The sequence below is a fragment of the Pseudopodoces humilis genome, chromosome 8, assembly GCF_049639895.1.
Source record: "Pseudopodoces humilis isolate 2021_Gansu_Grassland_sample_001 chromosome 8, ASM4963989v1, whole genome shotgun sequence".
NCBI classification, from domain to species: Eukaryota; Metazoa; Chordata; class Aves; order Passeriformes; family Paridae; genus Pseudopodoces; species Pseudopodoces humilis.
The window spans coordinates 16,014,363-16,029,833 of NC_142207.1; the positions used below are offsets into that span (position 1 = coordinate 16,014,363).

At 42.4% G+C, this 15,471-nt stretch overlaps 1 protein-coding gene across 2 annotated transcripts in view; it reads left to right on the forward strand.

Annotated features, from left to right (window-relative positions):
• The window catches only part of LOC102104331 (unconventional myosin-X-like), a 60,217-nt gene extending 46,480 nt beyond the window's left edge, over window positions 1–13,737 (forward strand). The window contains exons 26-35 of one of the 2 annotated variants that reach the window (XM_014249142.2): window positions 61–255; window positions 1,889–2,046; window positions 3,214–3,337; window positions 5,099–5,396; window positions 6,635–6,842; window positions 7,590–7,726; window positions 7,892–8,015; window positions 9,511–9,960; window positions 10,704–10,895; window positions 11,444–13,736. In XM_014249142.2, the coding sequence (XP_014104617.2) occupies window positions 61–255; window positions 1,889–2,046; window positions 3,214–3,337; window positions 5,099–5,396; window positions 6,635–6,842; window positions 7,590–7,726; window positions 7,892–8,015; window positions 9,511–9,960; window positions 10,704–10,895; window positions 11,444–11,557 (2,000 nt within the window). In that variant the 3' untranslated portion in view covers window positions 11,558–13,736. Of the gene's footprint in view, window positions 1–60; window positions 256–1,888; window positions 2,047–3,213; window positions 3,338–5,098; window positions 5,397–6,634; window positions 6,843–7,589; window positions 7,727–7,891; window positions 8,016–9,510; window positions 9,961–10,703; window positions 10,896–11,443 lie in introns of both variants that reach the window. The other variant, XM_088058999.1, reaches the window with a different exon arrangement.
• The last annotated feature ends 1,734 nt before the right edge of the window (window positions 13,738–15,471 follow it).

Below are 15,471 nucleotides of genomic sequence, written 5' to 3' on the forward strand. Positions count from 1 at the left end.
TTTGCCCTGATCATGGGAGCAAGAGGCGCACTAAATGACATGTTTGTGTTTCTGTGCTAGGCTGGCTTCATAAGGAGGTTCAGAGCAGCAACAAGATGTCCTCTCTGAAGATGAAGAAGCGCTGGTTTGTTCTGACAAACACTGCCCTCGACTACTACAAGTCATCAGAGCGCACAGCTGCCAAGCTCGGCACGCTCGTGCTCAACAGCCTCTGCTCCGTAGTGCAGCCCGATGAGAGGGTCTTCAAAGACACAGGTGAGAGGGAGAAAGTGGCAAAGGGCAGACTCTGGCTGTGCAGCTCCAGAAGAGGGAACTGTGCAGGACTGTTGTGGTGTGTCATATTGAGAAGGCTGTCTTGAGGCTTTGTGTCTGGCTGCAAACAGCTCTGCCCATGGAAAGTGTACTCTTCGCAAAGTGTGCAAGTGACTGTAAGTGCCTCACACCTGACAGAGATATGCAGTGCTGATGTTTCTCACTGAGTAGAGTCACTGCTTATCTCAGTGTTCCCCAAGCAGGGTAACAGGTGTGAGTTCCTGTAGTTGACACTAATTATTGGTACATCTCCAGAACTGTCCCTTTGTGGTGTGACCTACATTTGTCTCTAGGGTCAGTGTTAACCTCTTAAACAGCAGCCATCCCATACACTGTAAGGGATGTACAGTGCATGTCTTATGGCATCATTCAGCTTGATGGAAACAGAAGATGACAAAGGCCTGCGTTTGCTTTTTGTGCAACATGACAGTTCTGGGAAGGCAGGATCTGGCATGATCCTCCATTGCTTGCCTTAGGAGTTTGGAAGGGAACCCAGGTTATGGGATAAAGGGTGAAGTCTGTGAACCTTAGAAAGACTTGAAAAACTGGACATTTGAGTACGAGAGTTTGGGACACCTTTTAAAAGGGCTGGAAGCTGTAAGTATTTAGTAAAGAGAGATGAGAGGAAATTTGTTCTGCTTATTCACAAGAAAGTGTCCACATTTTTAGTATCAGCAGATGTCTAGGGCTGCCTTTAGCAGATAGAATTACCATCACCTTGACACGTTCTCTCAGGTTGTCAAACACATATTTTTAAGAGTTCTGAGAGTAGACTTGGCAATCTAACTGGGTGCTGTGTGTAGAGTGGTCATTTTCCAAGTGATTAACAGGACAGTGTAGTCCAAATGCTGTCTGTGAAAGTGAGCTGCCCAGTTGGCAGGCAAGTAAGTCAGGTTACACTGCAAGATACTTGCATCTTGGAAATCTTCTTTGTACCAAACTCTGGACTGGAACCTTCCTGTTGATAAATCTGTTTTGGGAATGGGGATGTTAATGTCTACCTAGTGGATTTTAACCAGACACACCGTATGTTGCTATGAAAGCAGCAAGGGTTTTCAAGACCCAGAAGCAAAATGAGAATCTAGTCCACCACTAAGCCATGTCCCTAAAGTGCCACATCTGCACATTTTTAAAATGCCTCCAGGGATGGTGATACAACCACTTTCCTGGACAGTCTTTTGACAGCCCTTTCCTCTTGTCCTATCACTTGTTGCTTGGCAGAAGGGACAGACCCCCACCTGGTTACATCCTCCTTTCAGGTAGCTGTAGATAATAAAAAGGTCCCCTATGAGGCTTATTTTCTCCGAGCTAAACACCCCCAGCTCCCTCAGCCACACCTCACAGGACTTGTGCTCCTGACCCTTCCCGAGCTCCATTGCTCTTCTTGGACACCCAAGATGATTTGCTCCATAACCTTCCCCAGTATCGAGCCTGGACTGATGGACCTGTAGCTCCCCAGAGGCTCCTTCTGGCCCTTTCTGTAGTTGGATGTCACATTTGCTAACCTCCAGTCAATTGCATAATACAGAGGCCAGTTTCACCTTCCAGCTTTGTTTCCACCTTTGTTTCTCCACAGGCTACTGGAACATCATAGTCCATGGGCGGAAGCACTCCTACAGACTGTACACAAAGCTGCTGAACGAAGCCATGCGCTGGGCCTCTGCCATTCAGGGTGTCATTGACACCAAAGTTCCCATAGAAACACCTACACAGCAACTCATCCGTGACATCAGGGTAGGTGGCATCCTGCTAATTCCCACCGGAGTTGGGAGCAGCCAGACCACCACTGGCCTAACCCAGTCATTACTGAGAATGTGGCAAAAAATGGGTTTGCTGTCTTTAGGGGAAAATCAAAAAGAGTGAAAAAAGAAACATACACAACTGTGCAACAAAAAAACCTCAAATATTGCATGAATTTTATTTTGTTAACTGATCTGGATAAGTCTAGACTACTATTTTGTGCAATTAAAAATTGCATGAAGGATTACACCATCAAGTATTTGCATGTCTCTGCTCCATCCTTTCCACTCTTAAGCGTCCTCCAGACGCAAATACAAAAAAATCCATTCCTACCAGTCATCTGACTTTGATGTACCATGAAGTTCTGTTCATACCTTAGGCTTGTGTGGTTAAATGTCAGAGTAAAGGGTGGAAAGACAATATCCTTCAAAATAGCAGAAATTGTACCACAGGAGTAATTTTTGAGAAGAAACTTGCCAGAAGCTTCGGCAAATAAACCTAGAATCATTTAAGAAGACACACCAAAGAAAATTTCAGAAGAAATGTGTTTGTGATGAACTCTTAACTTGATGCAATTAGATAGTTGATTGTAGAGAATCTTGGAAAACTTCAGCTCAGGCTTCAAGGACAGATGGAACATTATGTATTGTTAGGGAAGGAGTCTAGGACAAAATGCAGAAGAACATGATCCTGTGTGTATGGTAGTGACAGGCCCAGATTTTAAGCTCTATAGAGCATTTTGGTTGTTTATTCTGCAAACACATACAGTACAACTGGACAAGTTGAGAACAGGCTCATTATTACACACTGAAAGTGGTTGATCTGTGGTCAGAAAGTCCATTAACCATGTTCTGTTGAAAGCTTGAAGGACATAGGAGAGAGAGGGATTATGCCATATATATTACACAAACCACGCTTGGAGGTGAGATTCTGTGCCTGGGTGACCTGTGGGATGATGCACCATGGCAAGTCTTGTGTTTAATTTCCAGAAATAACGTACAGGGTAATTTTTAGATATGGACTATGCTTTGATCACTTAGTCTCCGTAGGCACCTCCAGAAATACAGACAAAGGTAGTTGAGCTTGAACCTAAATGTGTTAGGGCATCCTGCAAAGGACTGTGCCTATTTGAGGATAATCATTATTTTTTTGCTTTTCCAGGAAAACAGCACAAACTTTGAAGTAGTGGAACAGACATATAGGAGGAACCCAATCTTGCGATACACCCAGCACCCCTTGCATTCCCCACTGCTCCCACTTCCCTATGGAGATGTCAGTGTCAACTGTAAGTATTTTACCCAAGTGACAGAATCCACTCACATTTTGAGGGTCAGTGAGGAGCCTGTGCACCAAAGAATGGACCTGTAAGCTCTCTCTTTGTAGGTGAAGTCTCTTTGGGGCAGTGTAGCCCACAGGGTTCAGGGAGGGAGCAGTCCCTTTCTCTCTCCCTTTATTCTCTGGAGTGTGTTCCATGTCCACTGCCTCTTACCATGGGAGCACCGAATCTTAAAGTAAATGGGGCAGATACTTTTATCATCCATCCAGGGGACATGCAGCCTGTCATTCTTTAGCCACAGTTGGGTTGTGAGTGGCTCCAGTAGAAAACACTACAGCAGGATTACATCATGCAGCTGGCAATGGGGTAGTATTTCTACAGAAGCTACTGTAAACCCAGAATAAATTACTACTTTCTTCAAATGTGTCAGAAGCATGAAAGAGCTAGAGTGATGGGTCACCAGAAGACCAAAGTGATTTGCTGATGATTACAGACTGTTTGACATATTGAAGCTGGAAGCTGGTAAAGAACTATAGAAGAATGTCTCATGTGGAGTGATTGAGCCACAGAATCTTTTAAGAAATTGATTTCAATCAAAACATTGTATATAGGAAAAACAGTGCCACACAGGTAGTGATCTAGCTGTGCTTAGGAAAGTGAACATCAATTTACACAGCTTTATGAAAACGTCAGCTCTTCTGGTGAGTACAGAAAAAAACCCAGCTAATGTAAGGTTTTGAGAGCTTAGAAAAGGAAAAATACTGTGCAGATGTATATATATCATGCACCTGCATCTTGAGTACAGGATACAGTTTTGCCTTCTACATCTCATCAAAGATACAGGAGATGTAAAAACCTACCCAAAGATGATCAAAGGCACAAAAGAACTTGCCTACAACTAAGTGACTAAATAGAGAGCAGGATTCTTCAGCCTCAAAATGAAGCTTTTAGGGCCAGAAGACTGTCATGGAGAAAGTGAAAGGATACTAGGTCTGTCACAGTACAAGGAGCCAATTACATGGCAGATTAAGAGCACAGAATTCTGAAATACAGAAAAATTCTTTATTTTTGAAATTCTGAAATACGGAAAAAATACAGAGCAAGCACTTACAGTGTGGAACTTACTTTTAAGAGTTGTCTTTATACAGTTAACACATGGCCACTGGGGAAGCAGAGGCTGTACAGGAGATTCAGAAGGACCTAAAGCCCCAGAGATGTGCAAAGGAGAATGCAAGCCTGCATCTGAATGGTATCACACGTGTCTGAGCAGTTCAAAAAGCACAAGTTTTGGTCTAAGCATTTTAAATCTAAACAATAGGTATAAGTTGCATTTGTGGTACAGCAATTTGCTTAAGTTCTATGTTAGCCTGGGGTCAAAGCTAATACGGGCACAACACAGAATATTGGAATTACACAAGCCAGGTTTCAGTGGCCACATTCCAGTACCTCGTTTGCAGACACTAAAGCCTAAACTAATGAACAGTGCTCATTTCCCTTAAAAATACTACTCTGCTTTTCTGCACAGTGTATCCTAAAATGTGTTGGGAGTGGTGACAAATCAGACGTTTGTAAATACGAATTAAAACTGCATTTGAACATTTAGAGAGGAAGCATTAATGAACTTACAGTATAAATTTAAGTTTAGGATATGCACTAATGCTTAGGTTGCTGTTCTTCCCTGACAGATGGGCACAATTGATTGTAGTGCTGGTGGGCCAGTAGAAAATGAGGGAGATGCTCACCTCTTCCACCTTTGTGATTGTTCCCCAGTGCAACAAGAGAAGGGTTACAGCAGCTTACAGGATGAAGCAGTGAAGATCTTTAACTCCCTTCAGGAAATCGAGACAGTGTCTGACCCCATACCCATTATCCAAGGCATCCTGCAGACCTGCCATGATTTAAAGCCCCTCCGTGATGAAGTGTACTGCCAGCTCATCAAGCAAACCAACCACATGCCACATCCCAACAGTACTGGGAACCTGCACCACTGGCAGCTGATGACCTGTATGAGCTGCACTTTCCTGCCCAGCAGAGGGATCCTGCGCTACCTCAAGTTCCACCTCCGAAGGTAAATGTCTCTTTCATTTGCAGCTTGTTTCCTTTTACTCTGCGATCATCCACTGCCTGTTCTAATTACCTGTCTTGTCCTCTTGCCATGCAAACATCTTCCTGCGCTGTTCCAGCCTCCTGCCTTTGCCCAGTTCTTAGCACCAGCTGTTCTGTGTATTCTGTTGTGTATCTGTTGTGTCAAAAGGATGTGGAATGAATGTAAGTTACCCAAACAAAATACTGTGAGACTGTTGCAGTGCTGATGACCTGCTGCTTCCTAATGTACGTATAAAGCATTATCAACCTGCAGGAAAGGTGAGGACTGTACTTTCATACTCATGGAAGTATGTACTACCTTGCAGCTGGCACAGGCAAAAAGCATACTATAAAGTAGGAGAGAGACTATAAATCCAATTTATAATTTTTCAAGATTATGTGCAACTAAGCACATAGTGCTTGCAGTTGATATTTTTAATCTGTTTTAACCTCCTATTTCCGTGAACTAAATAATTTACATTTGTTCCCAAGTCATCCTCAGCATCTGATGCAGCTTAACATAGCAGTCTGCACTGGGCCTGATCTGCAGCTGTGTAACCTTGGTTCATTCTTAATGATGAGAAAGATCAATAAAATCTATATGATTCCTTCCAAGCTAGGAAAGAGTGAGATGAGATTTGTGTCAGTACAGACATAGCTACATCCATGGCCTGGGTCTAAGAGATACAGATACTCCATGTAGCCATTTCATTGTTTTATCACTAAATGTTATACTTAAACCTGCTGGTCTTGGAGGGAAGAAAACAGCAGGCATCTGCTGTCTTATCTTCTTAATTCTCAAACATAATGTAAAATTGGCTCAAACCCAGCCAGCAAATTAAAAAAAAAAAAGCAAAAAAAACCAAACACATTAAGAATAAATGAAAAAAGTTTACATTTGATTGCACAGTTTTTAATCTCAGTTTTGTAAATGGAGATTGTCAATCCTGCTGTCTTCAGCTGTCACTAAACCCCTAAATCTTTGAACTGCTTATTTCATATATTGCTGAGAAATACCACGGCAGTGACTTTCAAACTACTAGTAAAAGAAGATTGTATGATTTAGGAAATGAGCTTGGTTTTTGTGTGGTTGCATTTGACATCAGCATCTCTACCAAACTCTTCACTTGCAGTAGTCTTAATTTTTAGGGTAATGTGTTGTTCACTGTGTAATATTTTTGGTTTTTTTGTTGTTTTTTTTTTTCTTCTCTTTACGATTAGGGTAAAGGATCTCTTTCCAGACTCAGAAATAGACAGGTATGCACAGTTCATCAGTGATTCCCTGAAGAGAACAAAGACAAGGGAGTTTGTGCCCTCCCAGGAGGAAATACAGGCTCTTCTCACCCGTGAGGAAATGACCACAACAGTGTATTGCCATGGTGGTGGCTCCTGCAAAATAACCATCAACTCCCACACCAGCGCTGGGGAGGTAATGCGTTAGTAGGATTAACCAGATGTGAGCACATCTGTGTCTGGAGAGTGGTTGTGTTGAAGGGACACCTTTTTCTCCTTTATCCCCTTTATTTCCAAATTATTTTTTTTTTTTTTATTACAAGTTCTTTTGCTATATCTTTGGGCAAAGTTCTGCCTATTCTACAAGGCCAATGCCCAGGTTGTAGAGTATCACTTGAAAATTGTGTTGCAAAATCTAAACACTTCTGGTGTTACGCCCTTTGTCTGAAACTTGATAAACACAATTTTCTGGACAGGAGAGATTCCAATTCATAATGGAATCCTTCTGAGAGGGATATTCTACCAGTAACTTAATCATTAGCGGTCAGAATCAGGATTCCAGGTTGCAGTAGTCATGTCTGTGAAAACATTAGTGCTAAACAGAGCAAAAAGTGGAATTGTTATTAGAGGAGCTGAGAATGTCATCATGACGTCTGAATCCATTATGTGCTTATATCTTGTGCAGAATTCTAATTCCCCCATCCTCAAAAGGGTAATGAAGGTTGAAAATATGCAGAGAAGAAAAGTGAGGATGATCGATATAAGTAATGACTTCATTGCAGGGAATGATCTTTTAGGATTAGAATTCTTTAATCTGAAAACACAGTAATTAAGGGAGAAATGTGATAGAGATGTGTGAAGTGATAGGTGTCCTGAAGAGGTACTGATTCTTCATTGTGAAAGGGGGAGTGGTGCCTACTGTGTGATGTGTCTGATTTTGCAGGTGGTTGAAAAGCTGATCCGAGGGTTGGCAATGGAGGACAGCCGGAATATGTTTGCACTCTTCGAACATAATCAACAGGTTGACCGTGCTGTGGAGAGTCGGGTGATAGTGGCTGATATCTTGGCCAAGTTTGAGAGGTAAAAAAAAAAGTTTCATGAAACCTTTAATTTCTAGTTGGATGTAACACTGGATTTCAGAATCCAGGGTTACCTTCAGATTGTGATTTGCACTGGGGACATTCCAGTACCATGATACTTCTCCTTACTGTTTTTCCCCTTCCCATTCTCTTTTATATTTTACAGACTTGCTGGCTCTGAAGAAGAAGAGGAGGAAGGACAGTGGCAACTGTATTTTAAGCTTTATTGCTTCTTGGATATTGAGAATGTTCCCAAAGATGGTGTGGAATTTGCCTTCATGTTTGAACAGGTAAGCTAACTCTGGGAGAATAATTTGGTTTCCTGGATGGCAAAAGCACACAAAAGGATACAGAAAACTGCTTTACCTTTAATTAGTAGGAAGTAGGAATGCTGGTTGTAGCAGAAGAATTTAGTGTGTTGGATTTTTGCCCAGAATCTACTAAGCAGATAGACTGTGATGTTTTCTAGGAAAGATGAGTATTATAGAAAAAACAAGAAAAATTAGTAAAGGCTTAAAAAAAATTAAATACTAATGATAATTAATTTTTTTAAACTCGGTCTTCAGTTTTAGAAGGCAGAGAAATTTGGGTAATGATTCAAGAGAATCATTAAATGTAGCTGTTTGCAGAGCATAAATGTAAAGAAAACTGGAAAATCCACCTACCTGCACATCAGCTTGAAAGAACAGCACATCCTTGGAGCATTACCAGAACTAACTATGAAATGTCTTTTGGGCGATTTCTTTTGATTAACAGAGTGCTAGAAGAGTGCTGCAGACAAAGGAAAGGAGAATGTAGTTGACAATATTTACCTGTTGAGTTGTCTGTTAGTTTTTTAAGTCACTGTACTCCATAGCACAATGATGCTGGCAAGATCAGAGATCACACTGGTATGAAAGAGCCTCACGGCTGGGATGTGAAACTAAACCGACTGGAGCACCCAGCTGTGTGATTACTCCTGTCTGTATTACTTCTAACAAACACTGACCTTGCTTCAGAAAATCATAGCTGTAGAAAATTACTGGATCTGTGTTAATGGCAGTCAGAGTCATGAAGACTGAAACTCACTGGAAGTCAAATGCGTGGCGTGTACCTGACTCAGACAACGGTTCCTTTCTTGAAGTGAACGTCATGCGTTGTTAGCTAGGGAATGTCTAGAAGAGTCAGGAGCACATGGTGCTCCATGGAGCCTCAGTTGTACCAACTCCCTGTTGACAAGGTTTTCAGTCTGCACAGCTTTAACTGGCAAAGAGAAGTAACAGTAGGAGAGTAGGTGTTACCCAGACATTAGATGGATGTGCAGAACGCCCCATTAATAGATTCCACAGAAAAACAGGCAAAGGGAAGCAAGAAGATTGGTGGAAACATCAGGTGAAGTAGGAAGAGGTGGGAGGTGTTTTTGTGTAAAGAAACTGAGGTTGAGAATTGGTGTTTTGAATATAATCTTCACACAGGAGCTGTAGCTTGTACAGCACAAAACCAAATTGCTTGAATTCTGCTCTCTCACATCTCTTCTAGACCTAGAAGGTCCTCATTGTAGGACTTCCTGTACAGGATAGGAGCCCCTCAGAATCTCTGTCCTGTTCAGACTTGCAGAAAGGGGTGTTCCCTCCATATCAACCACTTGCAGACTTTGACATATTTATTACAAAGTCTGCTCTGACCTCCTGAATTATATCTATCCTGCTGGAATCCACAGATGTGACAGGAATCTGTACACGGACCCAGATGTGAATAAAGTGTGCTTTTGCTTTCTAATGAGTTTGGGGGACTTTTTGTTTGTAGGCTCACGAAAGCCTCATAGCTGGTCATTTTCCTGGGCCAGAGGACACTCTGCAGCGTCTGGCAGCTCTGCGGCTGCAGTATCTTCATGGAGATTATTCCAAAATAAGCTGGACCCTTGATGGAATCTACCCAGTTAACAGGCTGAAATCCAAAATACTGCACTCAACAAAGAGCAGCAGCAGTACCAGTCACACTCTGGAGAGGAGACGGACCAGCTTCCTTGAAGGGACATTGAAGCGCAGCTTCAAGACAGGGTCTGTAAAGAAGCAGAAGGTAGAAGAGGAGCAGATGATGGAGATGTGGGTTAAAGAAGAGCTTTCAGCTGCTCGGGCAAGCATAGCACAGAAATGGACCAAGCTGCAGGGGCTCTCTCAGCATCAGGCCATGATGAAATACATGTCCATTGTAAAAGAGTGGCCAGGTTATGGGTCAACCCTCTTTGATGTTGAGGTGAGTGATAAATTCCTAAAACCACAGCTGGGAAGAGATACCAGTCTGGAGAACAGAGCTGTGTGTAACAGAAGGGAATTTTGGGAACTGGATACATTTTGCCTTAGTTGTCTCAGGGAAGACCTGCAGTACCACAATACCCAAGAGTTAATACAGAGAGCAGGCAAGGCAAGGCATCCTGGTGAATGAAGGAGACAATGGATTCCCACTTTGTTAGAATAATGGTGGAGTGGAGGAGGAGAGAGGGGTTTAAGAAAGTGGTGGCTAGTGGAGGTCAAAGTGAAACAAAACTCTGGTGTTCTCACCTGCAAAAAGTGCAATCCTGTTCTGCAGCAGCACAAGAGAAACTGCACAGATGGGGGAATGTGCAGCACTGTGCTCAGGCTGCTTGAGTAGAAGACCACAGTTCAGTTCTGTCAGTTTTCCTGCTGCCAAGGTTGACCACCATGGGAAGTTGCTGTATTATCTGTAAAATAAGAAGTGAAATACTGACTTCCTACATAACTTTAAAATCTGATGAGAGCTGTTCCCTATTACAGTTATTTATTACTCAACTAGTATTTGTCTAACAGCTCTGTCACTTCTGAATCTTCGCAGCAGAAGTGCCTTCAACATAAAATTCTGGTTGGTGTATTGAGCTGAAATGTCCTATAAGAGCTGGAAACAAAGGGCTCTTTATTGAATGGAGAATTACTTGATCCTCCACTGCATTTATACAAAAGGTCATGTTTCTCTTTCTGCAGTGCAAGGAGGGTGGATTCCCCAATGATCTCTGGCTTGGCGTCAGCACAGAGAACGTGTCTGTCTACAAACGAGGGGATCCTAAACCATTAGAAACTTTCCAGTATGAGCACATTGTTTTCTTTGGAGCACCACAGCCCAACACCTTCAAAATTACAGTGGATGAGAGAGAAATGTTCTTTGAAACCTCCCAGGTACGTGAAAGCACACAGCCACTTCAGTCAAGCTTCAAGAAATAGACAGGTTTCTGTGGAAGAACTCTTGACTAATGGACTACTCAGCCAAGGGAAAAGATGAAGGGAGCTGAAGCCTAAAGGGCATGGTACCTCTTCTTCAATACAGGGATTAACAAAAAAAAATAGGCTGGTTAGAAAGTGAAGGAGGGTGATTGATGTTCCAGTGCATCAAGAGTTTCCAGTTCTGGGTGCTCTTCAGTTTGCCTGGTTTTTTTTTATTCCTTTCCAGTAGATGAATGGGGTAAGTTTCACAAATGTAAAAAAAAATAAAAATTAGTAGAATGGAAGTTGCTTTTCTTTGAGCTAAAAATATTTTAAGGTGTTGCTACAGCAGAGCACAAGTTTGTCAAGCCTTCCTTTTCTTGTCATGTTCACATTTAGTATTAACATGCAAAATTTATTTTTTCATTACTTTAGAGAAGGGAAATTCAGGAAAATGTCCTGTATGCCTCAGTGCACTGAGGTTTTCTAAGTGCTAATGCTGTGTTGCTGTGTTCTCTCCCCAGGTGGGCGAGATAATAAAGATCATGAAAGCATACATCAACATGATCGTGAAGAAACGCTGCAGTGTCAAATCAGCCACCAGTGTGGACAGTCATGCAAGCATCTGGACTAGGTGATACGGATGAACTGGCACTAGTTTAGTCATGGGTATTTGCAACTTGCCAGCACAAGTGTAGCAAAGACGTTTCTTAAGAATTCAACTGACTACTGTATTTAAAACCTGAAGTGACAACTACAGTATCATAGGATTTGCACCTCTGCCCAAAGACATTAAACAGTTACAACTGTTGTTTAATACTAATGACCCAAAACTTCTTTTCCCCTTGCTTGTTTAATGAACAATGTACCTTAAAGAAGCAAAGTCAGAAGCATCCTCCTCCTCCATGTCCTCTCTGCTGCTTTCATTATTACCTGTCATACTGGCAGAAAAATTTACAAGGATCATTTCTGCAGGACAGGAGACAAGACTTAAGCTTCCTTAAGAATTTTGAACATGCAGATACCTGGGATCATGTGATCACAGCATGGTCTGCTTAAAGAATATTTCTTTTTATTTATTTTGCAAACAAATCTAAAGTATAAATCACTGTGGGATTGTTTTTTTTTTTTTTCTTCAGCGTATGCTAACGATCTGATCTGGTCTTAAAAAGAAAAGCCTTTTGGAGCCAAGTGGTCCAACAGAGAGGTCAAACCCTACATGAGAGAGCATTAAACAAAGAAACAAATAAAAACACCCAAGGTGCTTGTTCATGTTCCAATAAAAGGTCAAAGGTACACAACTGTAAAAAGAGGCACTTTCAGTTAAACTACTAAATACTCCAGTCTAGGAGAACACCTCTGGGACTAGCACCACTGAAACAGGCCCTAAGGTGGTATTCTGGGCACACTGCAAACAGTGCCTCTTGCATAAAAAATAATGACTGTCATTCCCCTGAACAATCCAGGAGGGGACATGTTTTTGTAGCATTTCCAGAAGAGCTCCTCTTCACAAACTCCAGGTATTAGAGAGGTTGGATATTTATGGTGAGCATAAAGATTAAGATCTTTTTTCTTTAGAGAGGATTTTAGGATGACTGCGGTCCTGAACTTAGTTTAAAGTGAACTGTTTCCTACTGAGTGAATAGGTGCCTAGATAAATACTTATAGGCAAGATTTTTACTTTCTCTGTACTACAGTAAGCAAATGCCAAATCCTTTGTCCACCCCAAATTTAACAAGAACTGCTCACATCACTGAATCCCCAGGTCCCCATTCAGTCTCCTCTAGGTCCTTAGTCCATGGCAGAAACTTGAAAACAATGCTATTTTGCCAAAACAACTGCTTCTTAACCTGCACTTTGAAGAAGCAGAATTTTTTCTTCTTCGTGAAAGACAAAAGTCATCTTCAATCTCTTGACTTCAGAAAGTTGATTTAATTGTTTAAAAGCAATATTCAGTATCAGTCCCATCATAAATTAGTTGCATTAACAAACAAGAAACCTGGTGGTGAGCCATTTTCTATGACCCTTGTCTGGTCTTTGGATCCCAGAATGCAAAGGCCCATTCAGTTTCTTACTGAAACTGCAGAGCTGTATGTAATGTCAGCCTTTTTCCACATTTAAAATTGGCTGTCATTTCTGAAATAGCAGCAGCTAAGGCCTGTTAGCTATGAAACAGAAATTGCACAGAAAAGTAGGAGTCAGTATGCAAAAGGTTCCATTCCAATTCATTATCAAATTGTGCCATATCACTAATAGTGTGTTGCAGAGCACTGGTTTTGAGGGTGACAGTACAAGAAGAAACGCTGTACATAACCCCTGCTCCTCTCTCATTTCCACTACACTGCAGCATGTGCAAACACTCCATGCACTTGCTACACCATCAGCCGAAGAGGGTGGCCACTGCTGTGCATCATCTCTTCAACTGGAGTTTTGCCTTAAAGAGCATCACTGATGGATCCTACAAACACCCCCTTGTTGTCACAAGGAGTAAAGAGATGCCCAGGTCACAGGTGGGAGAGAACAGGAATGCAGAGGCCACCTGAGAAGCAACACTTTGTATACACTGCATACACTGGCTCGATCTCTAATGTATCAGTCTAAGCTTGATTATCCCTACTTTATTATCCTAACTCTGCACTAGCTCTGTGTTCTGGCTCTTGGGTTGCTGCAGGCAGCTTGAACCCACTTGAAACATAACTCCCACTACTATTTGTTGTAATTTTGCTCATTTCTATTACAGAATTCCTTCTTCTGTCTTTTTTAATTTGTAACTGGCTTTACAAGATGAAAGTTTAATAAATTATTGGATTGCACAGGCTGTATTCACTTACAGGCATTGTGTGCCCATGATAAGGTGTTTACTCAGAACTTAACACTTGGAACTGGTAAATGAAAAGCAGGTGTCATCAGCCTGAGGATACAACCCTTCCTCCCAGAAACAAATTTTGGGGTCAATAGAAAAGAGTTTGCTGCTACAGTGAGGAAGGTATGTTTCCAGCTTCTGCTTTACTTTCTGGGGCTGTCACACCTTTGATCAGTGGGAGAAGTGCCACTGGGTCTGAGACAGCAGAGCAAGGAATTAATTGTCTCCCAAGGCCCAATCTTGTGGGATCAGCTCCATACCTTCTCTTCAGCACCTCCAAAGTCACTAATAACAGCAAATCACTTCTGGTTCAAATAACCTGCCAATTTGCAATCCCCACACAAGTGCATGGCCTGGCCATGCTGCTCACCTAAGAGCTTGTGTCACTGAAGTGAATTTGGGCTGGGAGCAGCTGAGCTGTCAGCAACACAGATCATCCCATTTGCAGACAAAAGTGCCCTCAATCCATACACAGGTGTGGAACCCAAGCAGTGATGAATAATCCCCTCATTGTGCTCCCCTGTATACCTTGTTCAGATGCTCTGAGAGCCTCAGGACCCTGGAGATCAGTCTATACAGTATCACTTGCCTTTATCCTCTTGCATAGACTTTCCAGGTCTTTTGAGACTGCAAGTGCCTCTGCTTACTGCCAGCTAGCCAGTCTCCTTTCTGCACAGCTGTTGAATTTCAGGCTGCATTTGTTTCATTAATACATTTCTATAAAGACAACAAACATGCAGTGCTGCAGGTCCAGTATGACAACAGTACACACGAATGCATTTATTAATGGTGGTCCTGAATAACAGCCCAAAGCAGTGGCCAACTAAAAGCCTTGTCTGACTCCCTTTGTAAATGTTTGAGCACCCTGTCAGTGTGACATGCAGTCCCCCACCCAAGTATTTCTGTAATAGTTAATTCAAGTTTGAATGCTCTATTTTATATGAACTAGTTTCATGACAATTTATAATCAGCACCTACACCACAAACATGAAATGATTTATATGCAATGGCACTGCCTCAGGTAAGTTGTTGCACAAGGTCACATGTCTAGTTATTATTGGCTGTAAACTTAAAACATTTATTTGTACCTGGTTTTAATACACACAGCCTCTCCCTCTGTAGGCTGTGTATTGTATTACTACCCTGTGCATTTGCTTCAAAGTAACATGCTCCCCTTGAGCCTTTAAGTAAATCTCACTCGTGAATTCCAGCCCCCTCTGTAAAATATGAACTGAATCAGTGGGATGGAATTCTGCCACCTCTTGGCTGCTTTTTTTGACCAGAGATTCCTAATGCACAGTTGGTGTACACCTTGGCCCCACTGTACAGTCAGCACCAAGGTGAAGGCCAGTAGCTGGATTTCCAGTGCCAGTCACTTACCCAGTGCCAGTCACTTGCCCCAATGCCAGCTCGGTGCTGCTCCAGCATGGCTGTGACACTCAGCTGGGAGGAATCCATCACACAGAGCACCTCAACTCTGCAACCCTGTTTAGGTCTGAATGCACCCCAGAGCAAACGTGTTCAGGTGGCCGATTCCTGGTTCCTGCCAGGTGTTTGCTGCCCAGCATTGGCTGGGCCAGCTACAGAACACAGCTCTGGTGTTCCAGAGCCCAGCTCCATCTCCCGTCTCCTTCCCACACTGCACCCAGGGACACATCTGGGGCCCTTCACAGCCGTCAGGCACTGGCC